Genomic DNA, 21,842 nt, shown 5'->3' with positions numbered 1-21,842 from the left:
TGTCTGACCTCTGATCTTTAATGGCTTGCAAGACTACACCATAAGGATTTACATAGATAGGGAAGTGGTCTATGGAAACAGCCATGGCCACTGCAGAGTTACCTACTGTTGGCTTAGGCATAGGAAGAGCCTGCACATAAGGTAAGGACTCGTGCATTAATTGTTTTTTCTTTTTAGGTACATTTGGAAAAGGACCAGCAGGACTTGGGTAAGTATCCATGCAGTAGCCAAGGATGAAGCCTGTTTGCCAGTAAGATATGTCAGAAGGAGTCGATCAGAAGGTAAGCTGTCAATAGTAAGCGCCAACAACACACAACCTTTCAAAAAAATCAGAAAATGACCCAAAACAAAGTTACATAAGCAGCACACAAAATTCCCCAGTCAAAACAGAGGCAGATCTACAGAAGTTAGTGTAAAAAAGTAATAAACACAACCATTCACATAAGAATCTGCTTATCCCCTAGAAAAATACTTTGACTGTCTAAAAACACTTAGAAGAGAAAACGAAAGCATAAAATAATCCCTAGAGTACTAAAGGACAGTCTTCTCCTCATTTTCCCATCTGGGGAGCTATAAAAATGAGAGAAAAACAGACAGCACATAGCAGAAGCACAGGCTATACCATGCAACTTAGAATGGATGACCTTTCTTTTAGGTTAACCCAAGTCTGTAACTGTGGCTCTCAGTTTGGGACAATTGCTCCTATTAGGAGGGTAAAACTTAAATATTTGGAGATGCATATAGTTTAATGTGTTTAGTATTAAGTTAATATTAGGAGGTATTGGGGGTGTTTGTTTTCTTTGTTTTGAGGCTTTCAGTAAAACAAAAAGATGTTATGTGATCCTATCTCGCCTACATTCTGACTGATGGGTTCGGAGCCGATCCCTCGGCTCCGACTCGGCACGCTTATGCCAAAGAGCGAAGTCTCTTATTGGCTGAGCTTACTATATCCCAGGATGCACCACTACCAGTCCCCCAGATCTCGTTTGCCGCTAACTAGCAAAGACGTGGTCTCGAGCTGGCTGAGCTAAGTAGTGTCTTTTCACTAACTTTTCTGTCAGAAAGTTGCTAATTCCTTAACAAACAGCTGTTTTAACAGCTATACTGTACTTTTTGTGTGTGACTGGTTATTTTTTTCTGTGAAATTTGTGTGTGGTTGACGTATTGGTTCTGACTAGAGGCCCTTTCAGTTGTAGGGTTTTTTTCCTGTCAGTCAATTGCTTCAAATTCTAAGGGGTTTGGATCCCTTTAGTTAATTTTTCCTTTCTGTTGTTGTCGGACAGGCTACCTTAATCGGCGACTGCAAGCTAATTATTGTAGTGACAGTTTAAAAAAAAAAAAAGTGTGTCTTTCTGTAATTGTTGTTAAATTTGTTGCTAATAATGTCTCAGGCTCCTAGGCCTTCGGGCTTTAAGAAGTGCACTAAGTGCAGCTTTAAAATGTCTATCACAGATGACCACTCTCTCTGTGTGTATTGTTTGGGCGCCAAACATTTACAGGAGTCCTGCAGCGTTTGTCACGCTTTTTCCTCGAGGGTCCTCCAAGAGAGGAAAAATAAACTGATTTTGAAAGGCCTTATAAAACCCTCTTTTGAAGAAGCTTTAGCATCCTCTCCTTCTCCTGCTAAAAAGAAAAGGGCGTCGGCTCCGACCAGTCCGTCGGATCCGACCGCCAAAAGACATAGGCAGGCTTCTCCTTCGGCTCCAAGGACTTGAGCCCGAGGGCGGAACGGTCTGCCTCGATGCCACCAGTCTCGACTCCTCTGGCTTCGGAGCCGATGGCTGGGGCATCGAGAGGCGGGTCACCTTCATCGGCTCCACTGGTCTCGGAGCCGATGAAGGTTGTCCGCTCAGACACTTCCTCCTCGGCGCCTAAGTCCTCCTCGGCACCGATGGAAACTAGTTTGGGTATTCCTTCGGCGCCGATAGTCATAGAGTCGCCTCGGAGCCGGTCCCCTAGCCCCTTGGGGCCGTTGGAGAGGCCAACTCGAACCCGTTCAGTATCCTCTAGGTCATCGAGGATGTCAGATTCGGACATAGACAGGGTGCTCCAAAGACTGTTCCAGTCCCCAGTCTTTCAAAAATTTGTTTCGGCTCCGACCCAGTTGGCTTCGGAGCCGACAGCCCATGTCATTGCCATTCCTCCTCCGACCACTTCGGCTCCGTCGGAGCAGGTGCTGTTGGAGCCGGTGGAGATCCTAGGGTCGGCTCCGACCCTTACTCCAACCCCGGCCTTCGGGTCCGAGTTTGGCACACGGACTTCGGCTGGACCCGGGGGTGACGTTTCGGGACCTATGCTGTCGGTTCCGAGCCTCCCTCTCGGTGCTTCGGCTGCGGGACTTCCGTCTGCTATCATGGCTCCGGGGACCGGACACTCCCAGGATTCTGGGGGTCCGGCTTTCAGAGCTATGAGGAGTGCCTTGGCCAAGTCTTCTTCGGCCATCTCTCCGGCTTTACCGGCACCTTCCCTGGGCGTGGAGACTGGGTCTTTGGCAGTTCCCCTGTCCTTAGGCAGCGGAGCCCGGGGCCTGAGGTTACCCCACTGGGGGTTCCCTCCTCCTGAGGGTTCTTCGAGTTCTCTTCAGAGGAGCCCCAAGGAAGAGATCGTGCAAGAGGAAGCACGTGGACTCCCCGAGTCTCTTACCCCGGACACTGATCTTGATGATGCAGAGGGGTCCCAGTCGTCCTCGGATGATGTCTCATTTGCAGACATTTTAGAGATCCTCAAACAACGAGGCGGCTGGATATCCAAACCCCCCTCTGCTGATGAGTCAGTGCTTCTCAAGGCCTTTGGGGCTCAGCCCTCCGCCTCCTGGGTGTCTCCGCCCTTCGACGAGCTCCTGGATTTGGTTTGTCGGAGGGCGTGGGAACATCCAGATACCGTGGAACCAGTGCCTTCTCGTCCTAACAAATTTTTGTCTGCCCCACCCGAGAAGGAGTTCTTGACTAAAGGCGTGGCTGTAGATGCCATGGTGGTGGCATCTGCTACACAACAGGACGTGGCAGAGGCTTCAACATCCGTCCATCCTCCTAATAAGGAGTCTAGGAGCATGGACCGGTACGGGAAGCGCACCCTGACTTCAGCGGCCTTTACACTAAGGTCCCTGAATTATTTGGCACATTTTACCAGGCTACAGAGGGATCTGGTCAAGGAGCTGTCAGATTCCCTCTCGGGTAACCTACCTGAGCAGCTAGCCCAGTCGGTTAGCTCTCAGTTGGCTATCCTTACCTCGATTTCTAACTCGTCCATGAGGCTCATTTCATATGCGGCCGAAGGGGCGGGTAGAGCGGCAGGCACAGGCGTGGCTCTACGGAGACCAGCCTGGCTCCGTTTGTGTCATTTTGCGGAGGCCTTCAAGTCTTCCTTCGCCGACGCTCCCTTTGATGGGTCCTCTTTGTTTGGACCTAAGGTTAAAGACACTCTTACCCGCTGTGAGCAAGAGGGAAAAACTTTATCTGCCGTAGGTGCACGTTATTCCACTCCCTTTCGGCCTTATCCCAAGGCTAAAGGAGGAGGGAAGATGTGGTTCCAAATCACGTAAGTTTTTTCCTCAACAGCAGGAAGATTCCCCTTCCAGAGGCAGAGGACGGGGAAATTTTTCTGGGAGACGCCGTCCCAGGGGCGGCAGAGGGCCCCGCAATTCTGGAGACCGCGAGTCCTTTCGTGGCTCTTCAGCCTCCCACACTTCATGAGGGATTGCCCGGCTGTGCTGCTCCGGAGCCAGTCGGGTGCCGTTGCCAAGCACCTAAAAGCCTGGGAGTCTATCACTCAGGACAGATGGGTGCTTCGGATTATTGCCGGAGGTTACACCATTCCCTTCACACACTCACCCCCACCGTCCAAAAAAATCCCGGACCCACCACCCAGTCAAAGGGAATTTGCAGCCGCAGAAGCGTCAAAGCTGCTAGAAAAAGGAGTCATCCAACTGGTCCCCACAGACCAGATCGGATCCGGAAATTACTCAAGGTTCTTTTAGTGCCAAAAAAGACAGGGGACCTGAGACCAATATTGGATCTCAGCAGACTAAACCAATCCGTCATGAAATCCAAATTCCGAATGGTCACTTTACAATCCATTCTCCCATTGTTGGAGAAGGATGTTTGGATGTGCTCCATAGATCTCAAGGACGCCTATTATCACATACCGATACATCGGGCGTCCAGGAAGTATCTGCGCTTCAGCCTGGGAGACAGTCATTTCCAATTTTGTGCACTGCCCTTTGGTCTCACCACAGCCCCCAGGGTGTTCACCAAGTGTTTGGCAGTAGTGACTGCTCACCTGAGGAGTCTTGGATTCCAAGTGTTTCCCTATCTGGACGACTGGCTCCTGACTGCCACCTCCAGGCATCTGCTAATGGACAATCTCAAAGCCACCATCTCCCTGGGTGCTACCCTGGGAATTACATTCAATTGGTCAAAGTCTGTCTTGCTGCCCTCTCAGTGCATAAGGTTCATAGGAGCAGAGATAGACTCAAAATTGATGCGTCTTTCTTCCTACCGAAAGGATTCAAACTTTACAAGGTCAAGTTCAAGCCCTGCTTTCAAGATCCAAAGCCCCAGCCAGGATGGTCCTGCAACTTTTAGGTTCGATGTCTGCCACGGGTCTCCTAGTTCCACTGGCAAGATTGCACATGAGGATTCTTCAGTGGCTGTTATCGACTCAATGGTCCTTTCAGAATCTCCCCCTCAATCACCCCATTATGATTACAGAAACGTGCAAACGGGACCTCCGCTGTTGGCTTCAACCGTCCAATCTGAATCAGGGAAGACCTTTTGTTATCCCTCCGTGGCCACCCTGACGACGGATGCCTCCCAGACAGGGTGGGGGGGGCATTGTCTGGGCAGGTTAGTTCAGGGTTCCTGGCTTCCAGACGAAACCTTTCTCCATATCAATGTATTGGAAATGAGGGCTGTACTTCTGTCCCTACAGGCCCTCCACAAGTTTCTCCCTCAAGGCATTATCGCTATCCACACAGACAACATGTCGGTGGTCTGGTATCTAAACAAACAAGGAGGGACCAGATCTTACCCCCTTTGCAGAGAGGCCATGAGGGTGTTGGGAATGGGCTGTAGCTACCAACCGTTTCTTGGTACCGACCCACATTCCAGGGAAATCCAATATATTGGCAGACAGATTAAGCAGGACAATTCTCTCTCCTCACGAGTGGTGCCTGAACGAAACAGTAGCAGCTCAGGTTTTCAGAAGATGGGGGATACCGTGCTGCGACCTGTTTGCAACACCACAAAACACAAAGTGCAAAAGGTTCTTCTCCTTGACTCCACGTCAGGGGGAGGCAGCTATGGATGCTCTGGCACAACCTTGGCCAACAGGGCTACTTTATGCATTTCCTCCGGTTCCACTTCTCCCCAAAGTCATTCAGAAAGCTTCTCAATTGGGGTCCACAATGATACTAATTGCTCCGTACTGGCCTCGTCAGGTATGGTTTCCCTACCTGAAGAAACATGCTGTGGACGATCCTTGGTTTTTAGATCTAACTCGGATCTGCTGATTCATCAGTCGGGACGACAACACCAGTCCCTTCACACTTTGAAATTGACAGCTTGGCTCCTCCACTTCCGACTTTAGTCAGAAATCACACCTTAGACCCGGAAGTTATTCACATTTTATCTTCAGCCCACAAACCCACCACTAAGAAATTGTACCTCAGTAAGTGGAAGAGGTTTGCTATCTGGGCTCAACTCAGGGGCTTAGACCCTATCACTGCCCCGATTCCAGAGGTTTTGAAATTTTTAACATCCTTGTTTAATCAAGGATCTTCAGTCTCTACTATTAAAGTCCAACTGGCAGCTATCTCTAAATTTCACGAATCCATGGATCCACCGTTGATGAGCAGCAGATTGTGCAAAGCTTTCATTAAAGGTGCTGGGCTGTTAAGACCCCCAGTTTTTCATCCTGCGCCTCCGTGGGATCTTGATTTGGTACTTCGTGCCTTAACATCTTCCCCTTTCGAACCGGCTGCTACATGTGAGTTAAAATATCTGTCTTGGAAAACCGCCTTCTTAGTTGCAATTACCTCTGCAAGAAGAGTTTCAGAGCTTCAAGCCCTATCTATCAAACCACCGTACTTGATTTTTCACAAGGATAGAGTATCACTTAGGCCTAACCCATCTTTTGTCCCAAAGGTTTGTTCTAATCTCTGTCTCCAACAATCTTTAGAGCTACCAGTTTTCTTTCCAAAATTCTCCAACGAAGCGGAGTACACCCTCCATAAATTGGATGTTCACAGGCAGTTGCGCTTCTATCTAGACAGGACTCAGCAAATTCAAAATCAGACCAGTTGTTTGTGTCCTTTTCAGACAATAAATTGGGTAAAACCATCACTAAAGCTACTATCTCCAAATGGATTAGAGATTGTATAACTCAGGCTTATTCCTCTTCAGATAAGCAACTTACAACATCTATCAAAGCTCACTCTACCAGAGCTATGGCTACTTCTATTGCCTTTCATTCCAAGCTCGCTATTTCTGAGATTTGTGCTGCGGCTACTTGGTCCAACCCGCACACTTTCATTTCCCACTATAAATTGGATGTGGCATCTAAAGGGCGAGCATCATTTGGTTCCACGGTACTCAGGAGTGTTTTCCAGTGAGCCACCCAGGATTCAGGTGCTAGGACGCTGTCCCATCAGTCAGAATGTAGGCGAGATAGGATCACATAACATCTTTTAGTTATGTACTCACCATAACTTCAGATGTTTGGGATCCATCTCGCCTACATTCCTAATACCCACCCTCCTTCCCCCTGCCTTGGAGATCAGAAGAGATTGAACGGTTTTGAGTTCTACTGTTTTATCTTGTTTCATCTGACGATGTTATATAAGCAGTGCGTGCATGTGTGCATGTATGCGGACAAACTAGATCTGGGGGACTGGTAGTGGTGCATCCTGGGATATAGTAAGCTCAGCCAATAAGAGACTTCGCTCTTTGGCATAAGCGTGCCGAGTCGGAGCCGAGGGATCGGCTCCGAACCCATCAGTCAGAATGTAGGCGAGATGGATCCCAAACATCTGAAGTTATGGTGAGTACATAACTAAAAGTTTTGTAAGATGTGACATGGGCTCAAATGGATATGACAAGAAAGAACTGTATAAAATCAACCTGCCAACACTTAAACAAGCTGTTACACATAAAAGGTGGGAATAATAACTTTTATAACACAATGGTGCTTTCTGTAATGTCTTTAAATGTCAATGGTCTCACAGATAAATACAATAAAAATGAGAGTAGTGAACTATATCTAAAAATTTTTGTGTGCAAATAGCTATGTTACAGGAGACACACTTGGAAAGAACTGAACATGTGAATTGGATAAAAAAAAGGTTTTCAAGATGGTTATACAGTGGAATACCTGGGAGAAAGGAAAAGAGGAGAACTTCTATTAATTGCAAGAGGAACTCCAGTAGTGATAGAATAAGATAAGATAATAATGGTAGCTTTGTAGTATTAAGGGGTTGTTGGCAAGGGAGAAGGATTACACTGGCATGTATTTATATTCCACCTAAAACTGCTGTAATGGAGCCTAGAAACATTTCAGGAGAAATAATCAGCTTTCAGCAAGGAGTATTACTTATAGGTGGGGACTGGAATTTGATTTGCAGCAGTGAAGATGTGTCTGGGGGGCCCAGAAAGGAAAATATAACAAAGGAGGGTAGATTTTTGAAGAAATTTATGAAAATATTTGGCATGGAAGATGGGAATTCAGTACTAAGAGTTCAGAGTGAATTTACATATTATTCCCCAAGATACAAAAGCTAGGCTAGGCTAGACACAATTTATATTTCACAGGAACGTGTACATTTAATTCAAAGTCTCGATATGCACCCAATAACTATTTCAGATCATGCGCCAATGACGAAAATAAAAACTGAGGGTAATAAAATAAGAATGAGGCACAGGCAGATTCCCACCTATCTGTTGAAAAGAGAGGAATTTAAGGAATGGGTAGTGGAAATTATTCAGGAGCTATTAGAGAAGATAGAAATTTATTTTGAAAATGTATCTAGAGAGTGGGATAAAATTAAAGTGGAGTTTAAAAACAGGTTGGAAAGAAAAAGAGAGATATGGTTAAGAAGTAACAAGAATTATTTAGAGGGACTGACAAATGTTAAAGTTCTTCAGAACAGGGGGAATCTCTCAGAACAAGAAGAAGAGAAAATAAGGGATTAGCTCGATAATATTACTGTTAAACGCCATTATTTTTGATAATAACTCTAGAGCACAAAAAGCTTTTAGCATGACTCAGGAAACAAAGTAGAAAGGGCTGTTGCCAAGCTTAGGGAGCTTATAAGAAGGAAGATAGCAAGAGATCCTGCAGCGGTATTAGAAATATTTCTGAAAATCTGTGAAAGTCTGTATAAAGCAGAGAAATATGGAAATCAAGAAAAGAAAGAAATTGAAATATTTATGGAAGAATTAAATATGCCTAGGTTAGAGGTAGATGAGGCTCAATTGCTAACTGTTAGAATAGGAGGAGATGAGATATAAATGATGATGTATAACCAATCCACAGGAAAGTTCCCATGAATAGAAGGTATTCCTGTGGAAGTTTGGAAGCTAGGAGGGAAAAAATATATAAAGATCTGGAAGGTTTTGTGTAACAGTATTTTAAGAGAAGGAGAAGTACCAACATCCTGGCAGAAAGCGGTGGTGGCTGTAATACCTAAAGATAGTAAAGACCCATCATACAAGCCCATTTCAATCCTAAACCATGGTTATAAAGTGTTTGTGTAGTATGCCTAAAATAATGCAAAAGTGATGCCAAAACTGATAGATGTGGATCAATGTGGTTTTGTGGAGGGGAGGCAAACATTTGACAATATTAACAGAACATTGATGATCCAGAGGGAAGCAGAATGCAAGAAAATAGCACTGTTGTTGGTGGGTCTTTATGCAGAGAAAGCATTTGACAGAGTAAGCTGGGACTTTATGAGCAGGGCAAAGAAAGCATTTGTGTCCCCTGATAAAATTATAAGGTTGATTAGGACGCTGTATGAGAGATCGGAGGTGAAGATTAAAGTGGGTGGGGTCCCCTCTGACAATTTCTACTTGAGCAGAGGAACCAGGCAGGGGTGTCCTCTTTCCCCTTTGTTACTTGCATTATATTTAAAACCATTGGCAAAGAAAATATGGGACTCATAAATTCAATGATATTAATTGGTATGGTAGTCAAGAAAAGCTGGCTCTATTTGCAGATTTATTTATTTTATTTTACATTTGTTGACCGGAATAGTCTGACTGGATACATGTCCATTTTCAGCGGAGGCCCGGGGAAAAAAGCTCCAGAAACACATAAGCTTAACACTAGAGAGAGCATTTGGGAAGGACAACCCCTGTAGCCTCTTAACCCTGCTCTGCCCCCCCCCGGAAAAAAAAATATATAATTTATTCAGCTGTTCCTACTCTGTCTTAATTTGCTATTCTGTGTGCTGTTATCTGTTCAGTTGCTCTTACTCTGCACTTATTACTGCTTGTTAGTAGCCTCCTAATTTACTGCCTTCTGCACTTGTTTTTAGTCATTTGTTAATTTAATTGCAAAAAAAAAATTCTAAGCTTGTTTCCTGCCTTTCCTGTAACTGGTCTAGTCCAGATACAGATTTGCTGTATCCAGGACTGTTTGTAAGCTTCTGAGCCCCCCAATCCTTTATGTGTTGGAGGGAAGCCTTCTAGTTTATCAGTGGGGAGTGGTAAGCATTAGGTAGCCTGTCTACCACAAGAGTGGTTTCTGGCCCAGAAATTGTAGTTTATTGGCTGTTTGGGCAGTTTTTCCATCTCTTTCAGCTTTCTGTTTCAAACACCCGCATGTGCGCTTGTTTCCCACCTTTCCTGTAACTAGTCACATTGAAATACAGAATTGCTGTATTCATGACTGTTTGTAAGCTTCTGAGCCCCCCAAAACTTTCTGTGTTGGAAGGAAGCCTTCTAGCTTGTCAGTGGGAGTGGTAAGCATTAGGTAACCTATCTACCACAAGAGGAGTGGATTCTGGCCCAGAAATTGTAGTTTATTGGCCGTTTCGGCAGTCTTTCTATCTCTTTCAACTTTCTGGTTTAAAAGCCTGCATTTATGCTTGTTTCCTACCTTTCCTGTAACTAGTCTAGTCTAGATACATATTTGTTGTATCCAGGACTGTTTGTAAGCTTCTGAGTGGTGCCAAAGTCTGCTCTTCAAATTTTCCCTTAGATCTGCTAGTTCTCTCCTCTCCTGCACTTTTACTAGCTTATTAGTCTAGCACTGTACCAGACTTCTTGTAGCAATTATTGTAACACACAAAAGTGCTATCAGGACTAAACTTTCTACAAGGAAACAGCTCCACTACTTATTAATGCCCACCCCTCCAGGCATGTCTAAAGGTCAATTCCCTGTGCTTTCTCCTATTAACCTGGTGAACTTGGGCATCCTGAGGCAATGCAACATCTGCCTCATGTACACCGACAACCCTCTCCTCTTACCTCCCAACACTCAGACTTGCAAGAGATGCACTTATGTATCCAAACTGGAAGCCATGCACTCTCCAGCCAAGACCAGAATAGCTGGTCAAGAGGAGAAGGTCAGCACTTGCACCACACCACATGGAACACATCGCCCTCCAGAACACACACCAGCACTGCCTTCACATAAAAACACAAGCCTCACACCCACTTTTGTGGAGACTGTCAATAAAAATCTACCCAAACAGCAGAGACCTCCAAGGCAGAAACGCACTCGACCACCACAACACAGCACTAATCACGAGACATGCAACTCTCCTAAACATTGTGCAACTCAACCAAAGCCCCTAAGGCAAAACAGCATGCCCAACACACTAGTCATAAGTGACTTGATAGTGAGGCACACAGATGTCCCACTCACTAGGTTGAATAAGGAGAAAGTAACAGTCAGCTGCCTGTCAGGTGCCAGGATCCACCACATAATGCACCCACTCACGTCCCTCAACAACAGGTACAAATATGACTCAGTCATTGTACATGTGGGTGTGAATGACCTGAGACATACCTCCCTGCACTACATGAAAAGAGACACGGAGGAGCTCTCGGATTATGTAGCCCAGCCGGGTATGACCCTAGCCCTGAGCAGCATCCTACCGTCACCCAGAATGATACCACAGTACAAGCAGAAAAAGATTGATTTCAACAATTGGCTTAAGTTTCTGGTGTCACTCTAAGGGGATCCGCTGCCTGGGAATGACTTGATTGACAGACCTTGTTGACTTTTCCAGAGATGGCCTGCATCTGTCACCCCTGGACTTCCAGATACTGGCCAAGGTTCTTGCCACACCTATAGTGCATTTTTAGGCAGTGTTCAAAAGACCAAATTACCACCATAACAAATGCAGCCTGAAGGTTATGCTGCTCAACGCTAGAAGTCTAAATCTCAAAATGCACTCGCTCAAAGCATTCCTTAAAATGGAGAACATAGACATTTGTGCTGTAACAGAGACCTGGTTCAAGGCAGCAGAAAGCACCCCTGCACTACCAGGCTATAATTCTTTCCACACCTTTCGGCCCCAGAACTTGGACCGAAGCTCCAAAGGCGGTGGTGTTTCCATTTTCATAAAGGCTGCGCACAACTCCGGACTGGTAGCCCAACATAACGCATTAAAGATACTTCAGGTGCAGCTAACACTGGGTAAGACAGCGATTCAGGTCGTAGCCTTCTATGGGTCCCCAACCATGTCCCAAGACTCGCACTCCATATTCCTAAACACCCTGGAGAATATTAGGGTCCAACCTAACACTCTCATACTAGGTGACTTCAGCTACTCATGTACCATTACACTTGCCCAATGTTTCTTGGAGTTCATTAATTCCAATGCCCTGGGACCAGCTCATTCTTACCCCACTAGAGGTAGCAACATCCTTGACCTGGTCATTACTAACATGGGCGACCGTTGCTCTACACCAATAATCAGCTCCTCCCTGGTTAGATCCTACCACAAACTAATCACCTTGGAAATACACATCCCTCCCACCCCTCAAAGGTAACCACTATGAAAAACTTCTCCAAAGCTAACTTTGGGCTCCAAAAAATAACTAACTTCACGGCACCCATGCAAATGGAGAATAGTTGCATGACTGCCAAATTATACACCAATGCACTGTACGAACATGTACACAAATGCATGGATCTCACCATATCCAATAGAACCAAGACGCTCTCCTCCAAAAAAAGGAAGCCAATCTGGTGATCCCCTGCCATAAACAAACTCTACAAAGGTGGAAACTGATGCAGAATAAGGTGAAGTCCCAAGACTGGAAAACCTCCCTTATCAACCTCAACAAAAAGTTGAAAGCCCTCATCAAATCCTCTAAAGCTAGCTATGAAAACAGAATTGCAGCAGACAGTAAAGACAACCACAAGGCCTTCTGTAGTTATGTAAAGAATCTTCATGGCAATACCCAGATTTGCTGTGAGCTACTGCACAATGATACTTCCTATATGAAGCCAACAGATATTGCCAGTATACTGGCCGACAGATTCAGTGCCAACTTTACCCCCCCCCCCAAAGGACCAATCACAATACCAGTAGATTGCCAGGCACCCAGTATTAATGCTGCACAGGTTAAAACAGCACTATCCAAGGCCAAGAATACAGCTTCTGTGGGACCTGACAATATCTCTGGCTGGGTTCTACTTGAACTACAGAGTGAACTGACATCTCACCTGTATGACCTTTTCAGTCACAGCCTGACCTCAGGCTTTGTCCCTACAGAATGGCGCACTGCTACAGTCATCCCTCTCCACAAAGGAGGAGTTACTACAGACACTGGGAACTATCGCCCCATTAGCCTGACAAGTCTGATATGCAGAGCTATGGAACGCATCATCGTGGACCTAATAAACAAGGATATAGGGAATCCCCAAACTCTGGATCCCACATAGTTTGGTTTTGTGAAGGGTAGATCATGCCTGCTCAACTTGGTCAATTTCTTTGAGTCGGTCACCAGAGCTGTGGATGAAGGCAAGGTGGTTCATACAGCCTACCTTGATCTGGCCAAGGCCTTTGATACCATTCCCCACTTAGGAATCACAGAATAACTCACTAAGCTAGGCAAACCCCTATATCACTAGGTGGGTTGCAAACTGGCTCACAGATAGAACCCACAGTGTGAAAGTATCTGACTCCAAGTCAGACTGCCGACTAGTCACGAGTTGATCTGCTAAGGGGTAGCCTATTAGTGGGGGTGGTGACATAGGAGCTATTGTCCACAGGTGAAGATGGGCCAGGGTTGGGATGAATATCCCCATTTATAATAAGCTTGTAGTGTAGTTTAATTATGAGCTTTAAGAATTTATTTTATAAGTTTTAGATAGTGCTTGTCCCTGGGATTGGAATTTAAGGTTTTAACAGGATGATAAGTTATAGGGGTTGAGAGCTTCGATGCAAGAGGTGTAGTTAAAAAGGCTGTTTTTTTGGAGAAGTCTAGGGTGGTTGTTTGACATTTTGGGTGATGGAATCCAAGGTAGTACTGGCTTTCATAGGCGGTGAGGAGATGAAAACAAAGCATGAGACGTAGGAGAGAGAGTATTAGAGTATTATTTGATGCTAGCATGGCAGGGGGCCTAGTCAGTTTAGGACACACTGTTTAACCAGGATAAGATTTGAAAGAAGTGGAAGAAGAGGTTAGAGAGGAGAGGACACTTCGGTGATGTGTAGAAGCTGGTTGGTAGGAGAAAAAGGAGGGAGAGGTTATGATAGTATAAATTTAACAGTACTGTGGGGGCAGGGTGGGGCACTGAGCGAGCCCAAGCGCAAATGATATTTTTACCTGATAAAACCAGAAAAGGGCATTTCAGTGTTGTGAAACATTTTGAGACAGTTTCAGATCTTTTTTTGGAATACAAAATTAATGAAGCTAAAACAAAGGCAGTAGCTGTAAATTATGTACCCACACATGAATTGGTTCAGCAATATCCATATTTATGGGCACATGATAAAATTAAGTACTTGGGAGAATGGATTAAAATGATTCTGGTGTGGCAGCTAAGGACATCTAGGAAGAGATTAAAGAAAAGATAATATAAAAACCGAGAAATTGGATGCTTTGTTATATAGATATATAGATATGGATAGTAGGATACAAGCAGTTAAAATGTTTAGTCCTTTTAGTCTTTATACACAGGTCACGCATACTTTTGTCAACCAGTGGAAAAGTTGTGGATAGCAATTAATAAAGAGTTGAAGGACTTTATCTGGGAGGGAAGATAGCAAGAGTCAAGTGGGATAAGATGATTCTTCCAGTAGAAAAAGGCAGATTGGGATTAGACAATTTAATGGGTATTTCAGAGCTACACAGTTAAGGCTCTTATACATAACAGAAACCTATAATTCAAAGTGGAACAGGATGATGATGAAACCGGGGGGAAGCTGAAGAAACAAGGAGAAAGTGGGATTTTGGATGCAGATCTTTAACGGGAATAATGTTAATCGTGAGAATATTTTATTCATAAAGTAGCAGAAAGTATTCTAAGAACTAAGCTTGCACAGGAATGGAGAAAGGAAATTCTGCCGATCGGGATGACTGCATTTAGGGATACACACAATAGGCAGCATGGGGGTTGGAAGTTATTGGAGAAAACTGGCAAAGGAACCAAGGTATTGAGAGCAAATAACTACAGAGGGAAACAGAATGGGAAGACATCAAGGATTTATTTGGACTGCAGGTTAGAGATTGCCTTCCCTGTCAAGGATTAATATCAGAGTATAGACAGAGAAAGAAATGGGGGGGTCCTAAATGAAAGACCAGCACTGGTAGAGTTTTTAATTGAACCTAGAACATAAGCTCCTGTTAAAGGAATAATTAGTAGAGTATAAAATAATGCATGAAAATGCATGATAACTATAACAATCAATCAGAGGAGGTTAGAAAAGATTGGGAAGAGAGACTGGATATGAAATTTACCAACAAACAATGGGAGGAGATATGTGTGTCTCCCAAATATGCAGTAAAATCTTGATGTAGGACTTTTGCTTGGAAATGTTTACATAGGTATTATACCCCAAGTAGACTCCAGAGAATGTTTCCTCAGGTAGGCAGCAAATGTTGGAGGTGTTATTGGGAAGAAAGAGGTAATTGGGAACATATTTTCTGAGAGTGTAATGATTTGCCAGACTTTAAGAATTCCTTGCAGCCTACTCTGTCAGAGATACTGGGTGAGCAGACTGGTGTGTCTAGGGAAATTATTTTTCTGAGCTATGATACATAATTGGTATTGTCTAGACATAGTACGGCCTTGCTGAGTCTAATTATGGTGGCTGCCAAAAAAACAATTGCTGGAAAATGCAAATCAAAGTCTAAACCCACTGTACTAGAAGTAGTGAATATAGTAACAGAGATAAAACCACTGGAATTGGGAGCTTTAGAAAAGGGTAGGAGCAAATTATATTGAAAAAATTGGAATTGTGAAAACAATACATACTGGGGAGGAATTAGATTTAAATGATTGGATAGATTGTAAGTGATGTGTAATATGGTTTATGATGTATAATACTTGCAACTAAGATTATGTCAGTATAGTTTGTTTTCATTTATATGAATATATAATTGCCAGTGTCGTAAGTTGTTGTTGTTTGTCCTTCGGCTTTTCCCGGTTAGGGGTCGCCACAGCGGAACTCCAGTCAGCTAATGATTGGCAGTAGATTTTCACAAACGCCGAGGTGCCAACTCGACGTCCAACCTTCACCAAAGGCACGCCCATTTACGCATGTCTTTCGAACGTCCATCCAACTGCGAGGAGGACATGCAGACTCCACACAGAAGGCACTCCCCGCACTCCAGTGGAGAATCGAACGGGAGAACCTCTTGCTGTGATGCAACAACGCTACCGCTGCACCACCGCAGATTGCCAGTGTTGTAAGTGATAATTTAATAAAGATGTGTTTTGTTAAAAAAAAAAAAAAAAAAAGACAGTCTGTCCTCAAAACAATCTGTAGAGAGACAGCATTGGTAAATGAGGAACTTCTACTGACATGTCTGAAAAGCCGGTATTCTTAAAAATGGCATAATACTAATTTCACAAAAAAAACTACTTTAAACACTAAAATATATTACAAATATTATTTGTATGTGTAGGAGGTCGTCTTATTTGCCTGGCAGGAAGCCTTGGCCGACTGCTGCTCCAGAGAAGTCTCAGAGATGCTTCTGCATGAGATGGCAAGAAAGTCCTGTAGATTTCTGGCTCCTTTTAAAGTTCACTCCAAAAGGGATTAGCCTGTGAGCAGTCAGAGAGACTTTGTGGGGAGAAGGTTAGAGTTTTGGAAGCTGCCTAGGTGCGGTGCTGTATCCTTGGCAGGATGCAACCCATAGGCTACTACAGCAGTGCGAATGATGAATGTTAATGGTGCTAAAGATATATTTTTAGTTAGCAACTGAAGGCAAAAAAAGGCATATTTTGTATGTTTAATTTTTTTATTTGCTTTTGTTTACTGGGAAGTCCATCTTGGTACTGAAATGCCATTTTAAGCCATGGCCTAGGAAGAAAAGCTCCAAACAAGGCAAGAGTACATTTTTGGCAATTCAAAAGAAAACAATCGGCAAAAATTGTTTACAAAGCAAACGATCAATAAACAGTATTTACAAAGCATATCAGATTAAGAAAATATGTTCTCAAGATATTTTGAGTAAAATCAAAAATATTAATGCAGTTGTATTGCATGTATAGTTGACATAGTCAGGCTTGCATACTTCATACTATAGGTGTTGTACAGCTGTATAGTTTATTAGCTGCCCGGCAGATTTGAATTGTTACAGATTATTTAATAGCCTGATATCATTTAGAACTTTCTTCCATGCCGTTGAGATGGCGTCAGACAATAGTGAGTTACTGTAATAATTATATGATTGATTAGCAACAGTTAAAGTCCTAAGGAACTTAGGGTTCTATTTGGTATATGCCATTGGATGAGATTTGACAGTGAGGGTGTTTTATGTTGATGGTGAAGTATTTTGTGTGCTGTGAGCAACTGAGAGAGGGTGATGTGTTGCCATTTGAGGGTGTTGAGCACCATGCAGTGGTGGGAGTGGTTTGTGAGGCTTCGGGCATATTTGTTAATTTTGTTGTCAGTGCTTTCTAGTTTGTGTTTAGTTGAAGAGATGAGATTTGTGTATATTGTTGAGGTATATAATAGGGTAGGAAGGAGAAGGGAGGTGGCAGCTGTTTTTTTTACTATGATTATTTAAAAGGTGCTTTGGTCCGTAAAGGGAGTCTGTTTTGCAGTGTGTTTTTGACTGCAGTGTCCATGTGCAGATCAAATTTTAACTTTTTAATTTGATAACTTTGGGTAATTTTGTGTTGGTGATGTTTTGAATTTTTGTGTTGTGAGAAGATATTAAACATGAGTGTTTTGATTTCTGTTTCTAGAAAGGAATAGTATTGGTTTGGTTTTGTTGAGGTTTAAGAGCAACTGAGATTTATTTAGCCTGCTTTCTATAGAGGTGAAAGCTTCCTGTGTGATGGTTTCTAAGGTGGGAAAATTTGAGTCTCGCGTCGTCAGTGTATTGTATTCTGGTGGGAAGTTTCGATCCCTTGTGCATGCTATTAATGAAGATATTGAAACATATGTTATACTTTATTAACATATTTCATAGTTTTCTGCAGTGTTGCAAAAATTAAAATAGTGTGTATCAAATTACCATTTTTTTCTGGTACTGTTGCAACTAGACTCACATAATGTGATTATGGCTTCATCACTCTTTTTTGACATTACAGGCAATTCTGCTACATAAGTAATCTGTCATACGGTCAGCAATTGTTTATTTCCTCCTTGCAATACTGTCTGTCATCTAAACTGATCTTGATGGTTGACTGTGCATCTTAGCAAAATGATTAACAGATGTTTTAAATATGTTGTATACCCTGCTTTTGTGGTATAAGCTGCACTATCTAGATTGCCAAATAATTTTAGGGAAAAAAAACATATTGAAGCATTAGTGTGTGTGTGTGTGTGTGTGTGTGTGTGTGTGTGTGTGTGTGTGTGTGTGTGTGTGTGTGTGTGTGTGTGTGTGTGTGTGTGTGATATCCATCATTCCTAATGGATTTTTTTCATGCACACAGTATGAAAAATTAATGTCAGAATATCAAGAGAAAACTAACAGACTCCAGAGACGTCTGACTGAAGCAGAACAAAGAGCAGCCAACACTTCTCAACAGGTACCCCATTTTGAATGATTCTTAATCAGAACTGTTTCATTTTGTATTTCATTACAGTAAACATTATAGTAAGAAATATGCAATATAACATAAAAGTAAGATGAGATGGACTTTTTTTTCAGTAGTCTGGCCTTAACAGAGCATGTACATTCTGCTGGCTGTAATCACCACTACGCCTGATATGATCAGATTCCTCTCCTTGCATGTCCTTTTTAAATTCTCTGGTATCTTTGCCCTCCTTGTCAGCTTATGATGCCATATGTTGTATAATGTTTAACATAAATGCTTATGCTTAGCAATTAGTAAGCATAATTAATCTGTGTGTTTTTCTAGAACTTTTCATAGGTTCATAGGTAGGTACTAGGTTATTGGCCCTAGGGCCTATATAAGCCTAGCCAAAAGGTACCCTGGCTTTCGCCACCCAAGAAAATTATTTTCCTGTGCCACTGTTGAGCAGAGCCACAGAAGTGATCCCGGGGTGAATTTCCCATCTCCCATCCAGTCATCAAGATTTTTCTTGAAGAGTGCTAATGAGCTTTGATATAGATAGGTAGTTTGTTCCAGAGTGTGGGTAGTTTCTGGGACAGGAATCTATCCCTCCAGCATGTTCTGTTTATTGTGGTGACAAGGATTTGGTCCCTAGAGCGTGTAGCTCGGAGGGATTGGGATTTCTTTAAGTGGAGCATGTCCAAAAGCTCTGGGTTTGACATAGCTTTTTGTGTTAGGCAGAGATTGCCTCTGAGTAGGCGATATTTTATTTTATTTTATTTTGTTTTACATTTGTTGACCGGGCTGGTCCAACTGGATTCATGTCCATTTTCAGCAGAGGCCCGGGGAGAAAAGCTCCAAGTGAGGTACATTTGAGCATTATTCATTAAAAACATTTAACAGTAAAAAAAAGTTACACATATAGTTCAGAGAAAAAAAAATATTTTTTACAGTGTCTGCAATAAGCAAAATAAGAACATCATGGGGAAAAAATGAAATTGAATTTAGTAGTAAGTTTTTGAAAAGATTAGAAGCAAGATAAGTGAGAGTTCTAGGAACAGAATACTAGCTAGTCAGGGTTAGAGCAGGGGCAGAGCCAGTGAGTTAGGAGGTGAGTTTTGAGTTGGGATTTGAAGCTGGGAAGAGTGGAGAGAGCAGTGAGGTTGGAAGGAAGGGAGTTCCAAGCTTTTCCAATTGTGTTGGAGAACAAGGAATCGCCTGCTAAGTTATTGGATTTACAGGTAGTATTAGAAGTTTGTTAGAGGAACGCAGACTTTTGAGATTACAATAAGGGCTAATGAGAGTCGTGAGTATAGGGGTGCTGGTAGGTTTGTAGAGGATTTTATGGGCTAAAGAGAGCTGGTGAAATAAGATGAGATTATGCAGTTCTAGCCATCCTAGTTGTTTTAAGTTTAGGCAGTGGTGAGTTCTATAGGTAGAGCCAGAGGCAAATCTGGCAATACTGTTGTAGGCAACAGTTAGTTTGGAGAGGTTAGTTTTGGACAGATATGTATAGATGGGGGAGGCGTACAGTAGGGTAGAAATCAAATGGGTATGTGCTATGGAGGTTCTGGCAAGTGCTGTAAGAAATGGTTTAATTTTAAACAAGGAGCCAAGTTTTCTGTTGACTAGTTTTATTGTGCTGTTAATGTGAGAGTCAAAGCATAGGTTGTTGTCTATCTCTACTCCGAGGAGCTTGGTGGAGGGGTCAGGAGATATGCAGGTGCCATTATTAGAGAAGACAGAAATTGAGTGGAGAAGATTTCCGGGTGGGGGAGAAAGGTAATAGTTTGGTTTTCGTGGGGTTTAAGATTAGCCATCTGTTTAGGAACCATTTTTCAACATTGTGGAAAATCTGTTGGGTGATAGCATGCAATTCAGAGGGGGATGTGGCAGAACAAATCAAAGTAGAATCATCAGCATATTGTATACAGGTAAACAGAGGACAGACTGGTATGTAGATCATTGATGAAGTTTGAGAACAGAAGGGGGCCCAGTATTTATCCTTGGGGGACTCCAAGGGTAATAGATAGTAGGTTGGATAAGTTGTTTTCCCAGCGCACTGCCTGTTGTCTGTTAAGAAGATATGATATGAACCATTTTATTGCACCAAAGTCAAGAGCAAAAGCTTTAAGTAAGTTTAATAGTATCTGGTGGTTTATCAAAAGCTTTGGATAGGTCAATAAAGAGAGCAGAGGTTAGTATGTTATTGTTCCGGTTTTTGTTGATGCAGTCAGTCAAGGAAAGAAGGGCTGAGGTGGTGCTGCGGTAAGGCCTGAAGCCATGTTAACAGTCGGCTAGTAGGTTGTGGTTTAATAGGTGTTTAAGAAGTTGTTTTTGGATGCATTTCTCCATGATTTTAGCTAAGGGGGGAGAGTAAGGCTATGGGACGGTAGTTTGAGAGTTCTGTAGAGGTTCCTCCTTTATGCAGGGGAATGATATGTGAGATTTTCTAAAGTGAAGGAATGCAGCCTTCAACAATGGTTCTGTTAATCAGAACGGAAATGGGATAGGCAAATGGATTGGCTGCAATTTTTAGAAACTGAGCTGGTATGATATGCGACGGAGTAAAGCTGCAGTTTTTTGAGACAGTCTGGGTAGGGCATCTGTTTGAGGCCGATAATCCTCTTTGTGAGGTATTTCTGTGGCCTTTCCAGTTGTTGTAGATGTCTTGTGAGGTACTTACCAAAAGGGGCGTTGTACTCTATAATGGGTCTAATGAGTGCCGAGTAGAGGGGAACAATGACCTCTTTTTTTTTCTGAATGAGAAACCTTTTGTGATGAGGTGTGCCACATAGAAGGATTTCCTGACTACTGTGGCGATGTGATTATCAAAGGAGAGACTACTATCCACCTGTGTCCCAAGGTCTCTTATCACACTTTCGGTGTTAAGTAGACTACCGCCTATGTGGTAGTTCATGGGTACAGAGTTTTTACCAAAAGGGATGACAATGCACTTTTTGGCATTGAGCTTGAGGCCATGGCTTTGACACCAGGCATCTCTCTCAGTGAGGCCCTTTTGTAGGATGTCCACATCTTTTGGAGTTTTGATTATGGCTCCTAGTTTGCAGTCATCTGCGAACTTCATTAGCCAAAGACCTTTTATGTTAGCCTGTACTTCAGAGAAGACCCAGGACTGAACCCTGTGGTACTCCACTTGACACTGGTCTGAAGTTTGATTTTGGAGTCTGCTACTTTCACAGTGTGGGTTCTGTCAGTGAGCCATTTGGCAACCTATCTTGTGACATAGGGATTTATGCCTAGTTTAGTGAGTTTATCTATAATTCCAGAGTGGGGGATGGTGTTGAAAGCCTTGGCGAGATCTAGATAGGCTGTGTGAACCACCTTACCCTCATCTACGGCTTTGGTGACCGCTTCAAAGAAGTCTATCAGGTTTAGGAGACATGATCTGCCTTTTACAAACCCGAGCTGGGTGAGGTCCAGAGTTTGTAGATTACCAATGTCATTGTTTATAACTTCCATGATGATACGTTCCATAGCCTTGCAGACCAGGCTCGTCAGGCTAATGGGGCAGTAGTTTCCGGGGTCCATGGTGGCTCCCCCTTTGTGGAGTGGGATAACCGTCGCTGTGCGCCATTCAGTGGGTGCATAGCCTAAGGTAAGGCTATGATTGAACATGGTACTTAGGTGGGGTGCCAGTTCATTCTGTAGTTCATGTATAATGCAGC

General features: G+C 43.3%; 1 protein-coding gene across 1 annotated transcript in view; it reads left to right on the top strand.

The window, feature by feature from the left end:
• Window positions 1-21,842, top strand: part of SCLT1 (sodium channel and clathrin linker 1) — a 780,532-nt gene that overhangs the window by 680,178 nt on the left and 78,512 nt on the right. Inside the window, exon 14 of the mRNA XM_044065718.1 lies at window positions 18,070-18,165. Coding sequence (XP_043921653.1) covers window positions 18,070-18,165 — 96 coding nt within the window. The remainder of the gene's footprint in view (window positions 1-18,069; window positions 18,166-21,842) is intronic.

This window comes from Protopterus annectens, chromosome 3.part0, assembly GCF_019279795.1.
Source record: "Protopterus annectens isolate FY-2018-M chromosome 3.part0, PAN1.0, whole genome shotgun sequence".
NCBI lineage: Eukaryota > Metazoa > Chordata > Ceratodontiformes > Protopteridae > Protopterus > Protopterus annectens.
The sequence above is the reverse complement of the archived record's forward strand: the minus strand, read 5'-3'. Positions and strand labels throughout refer to the sequence as shown.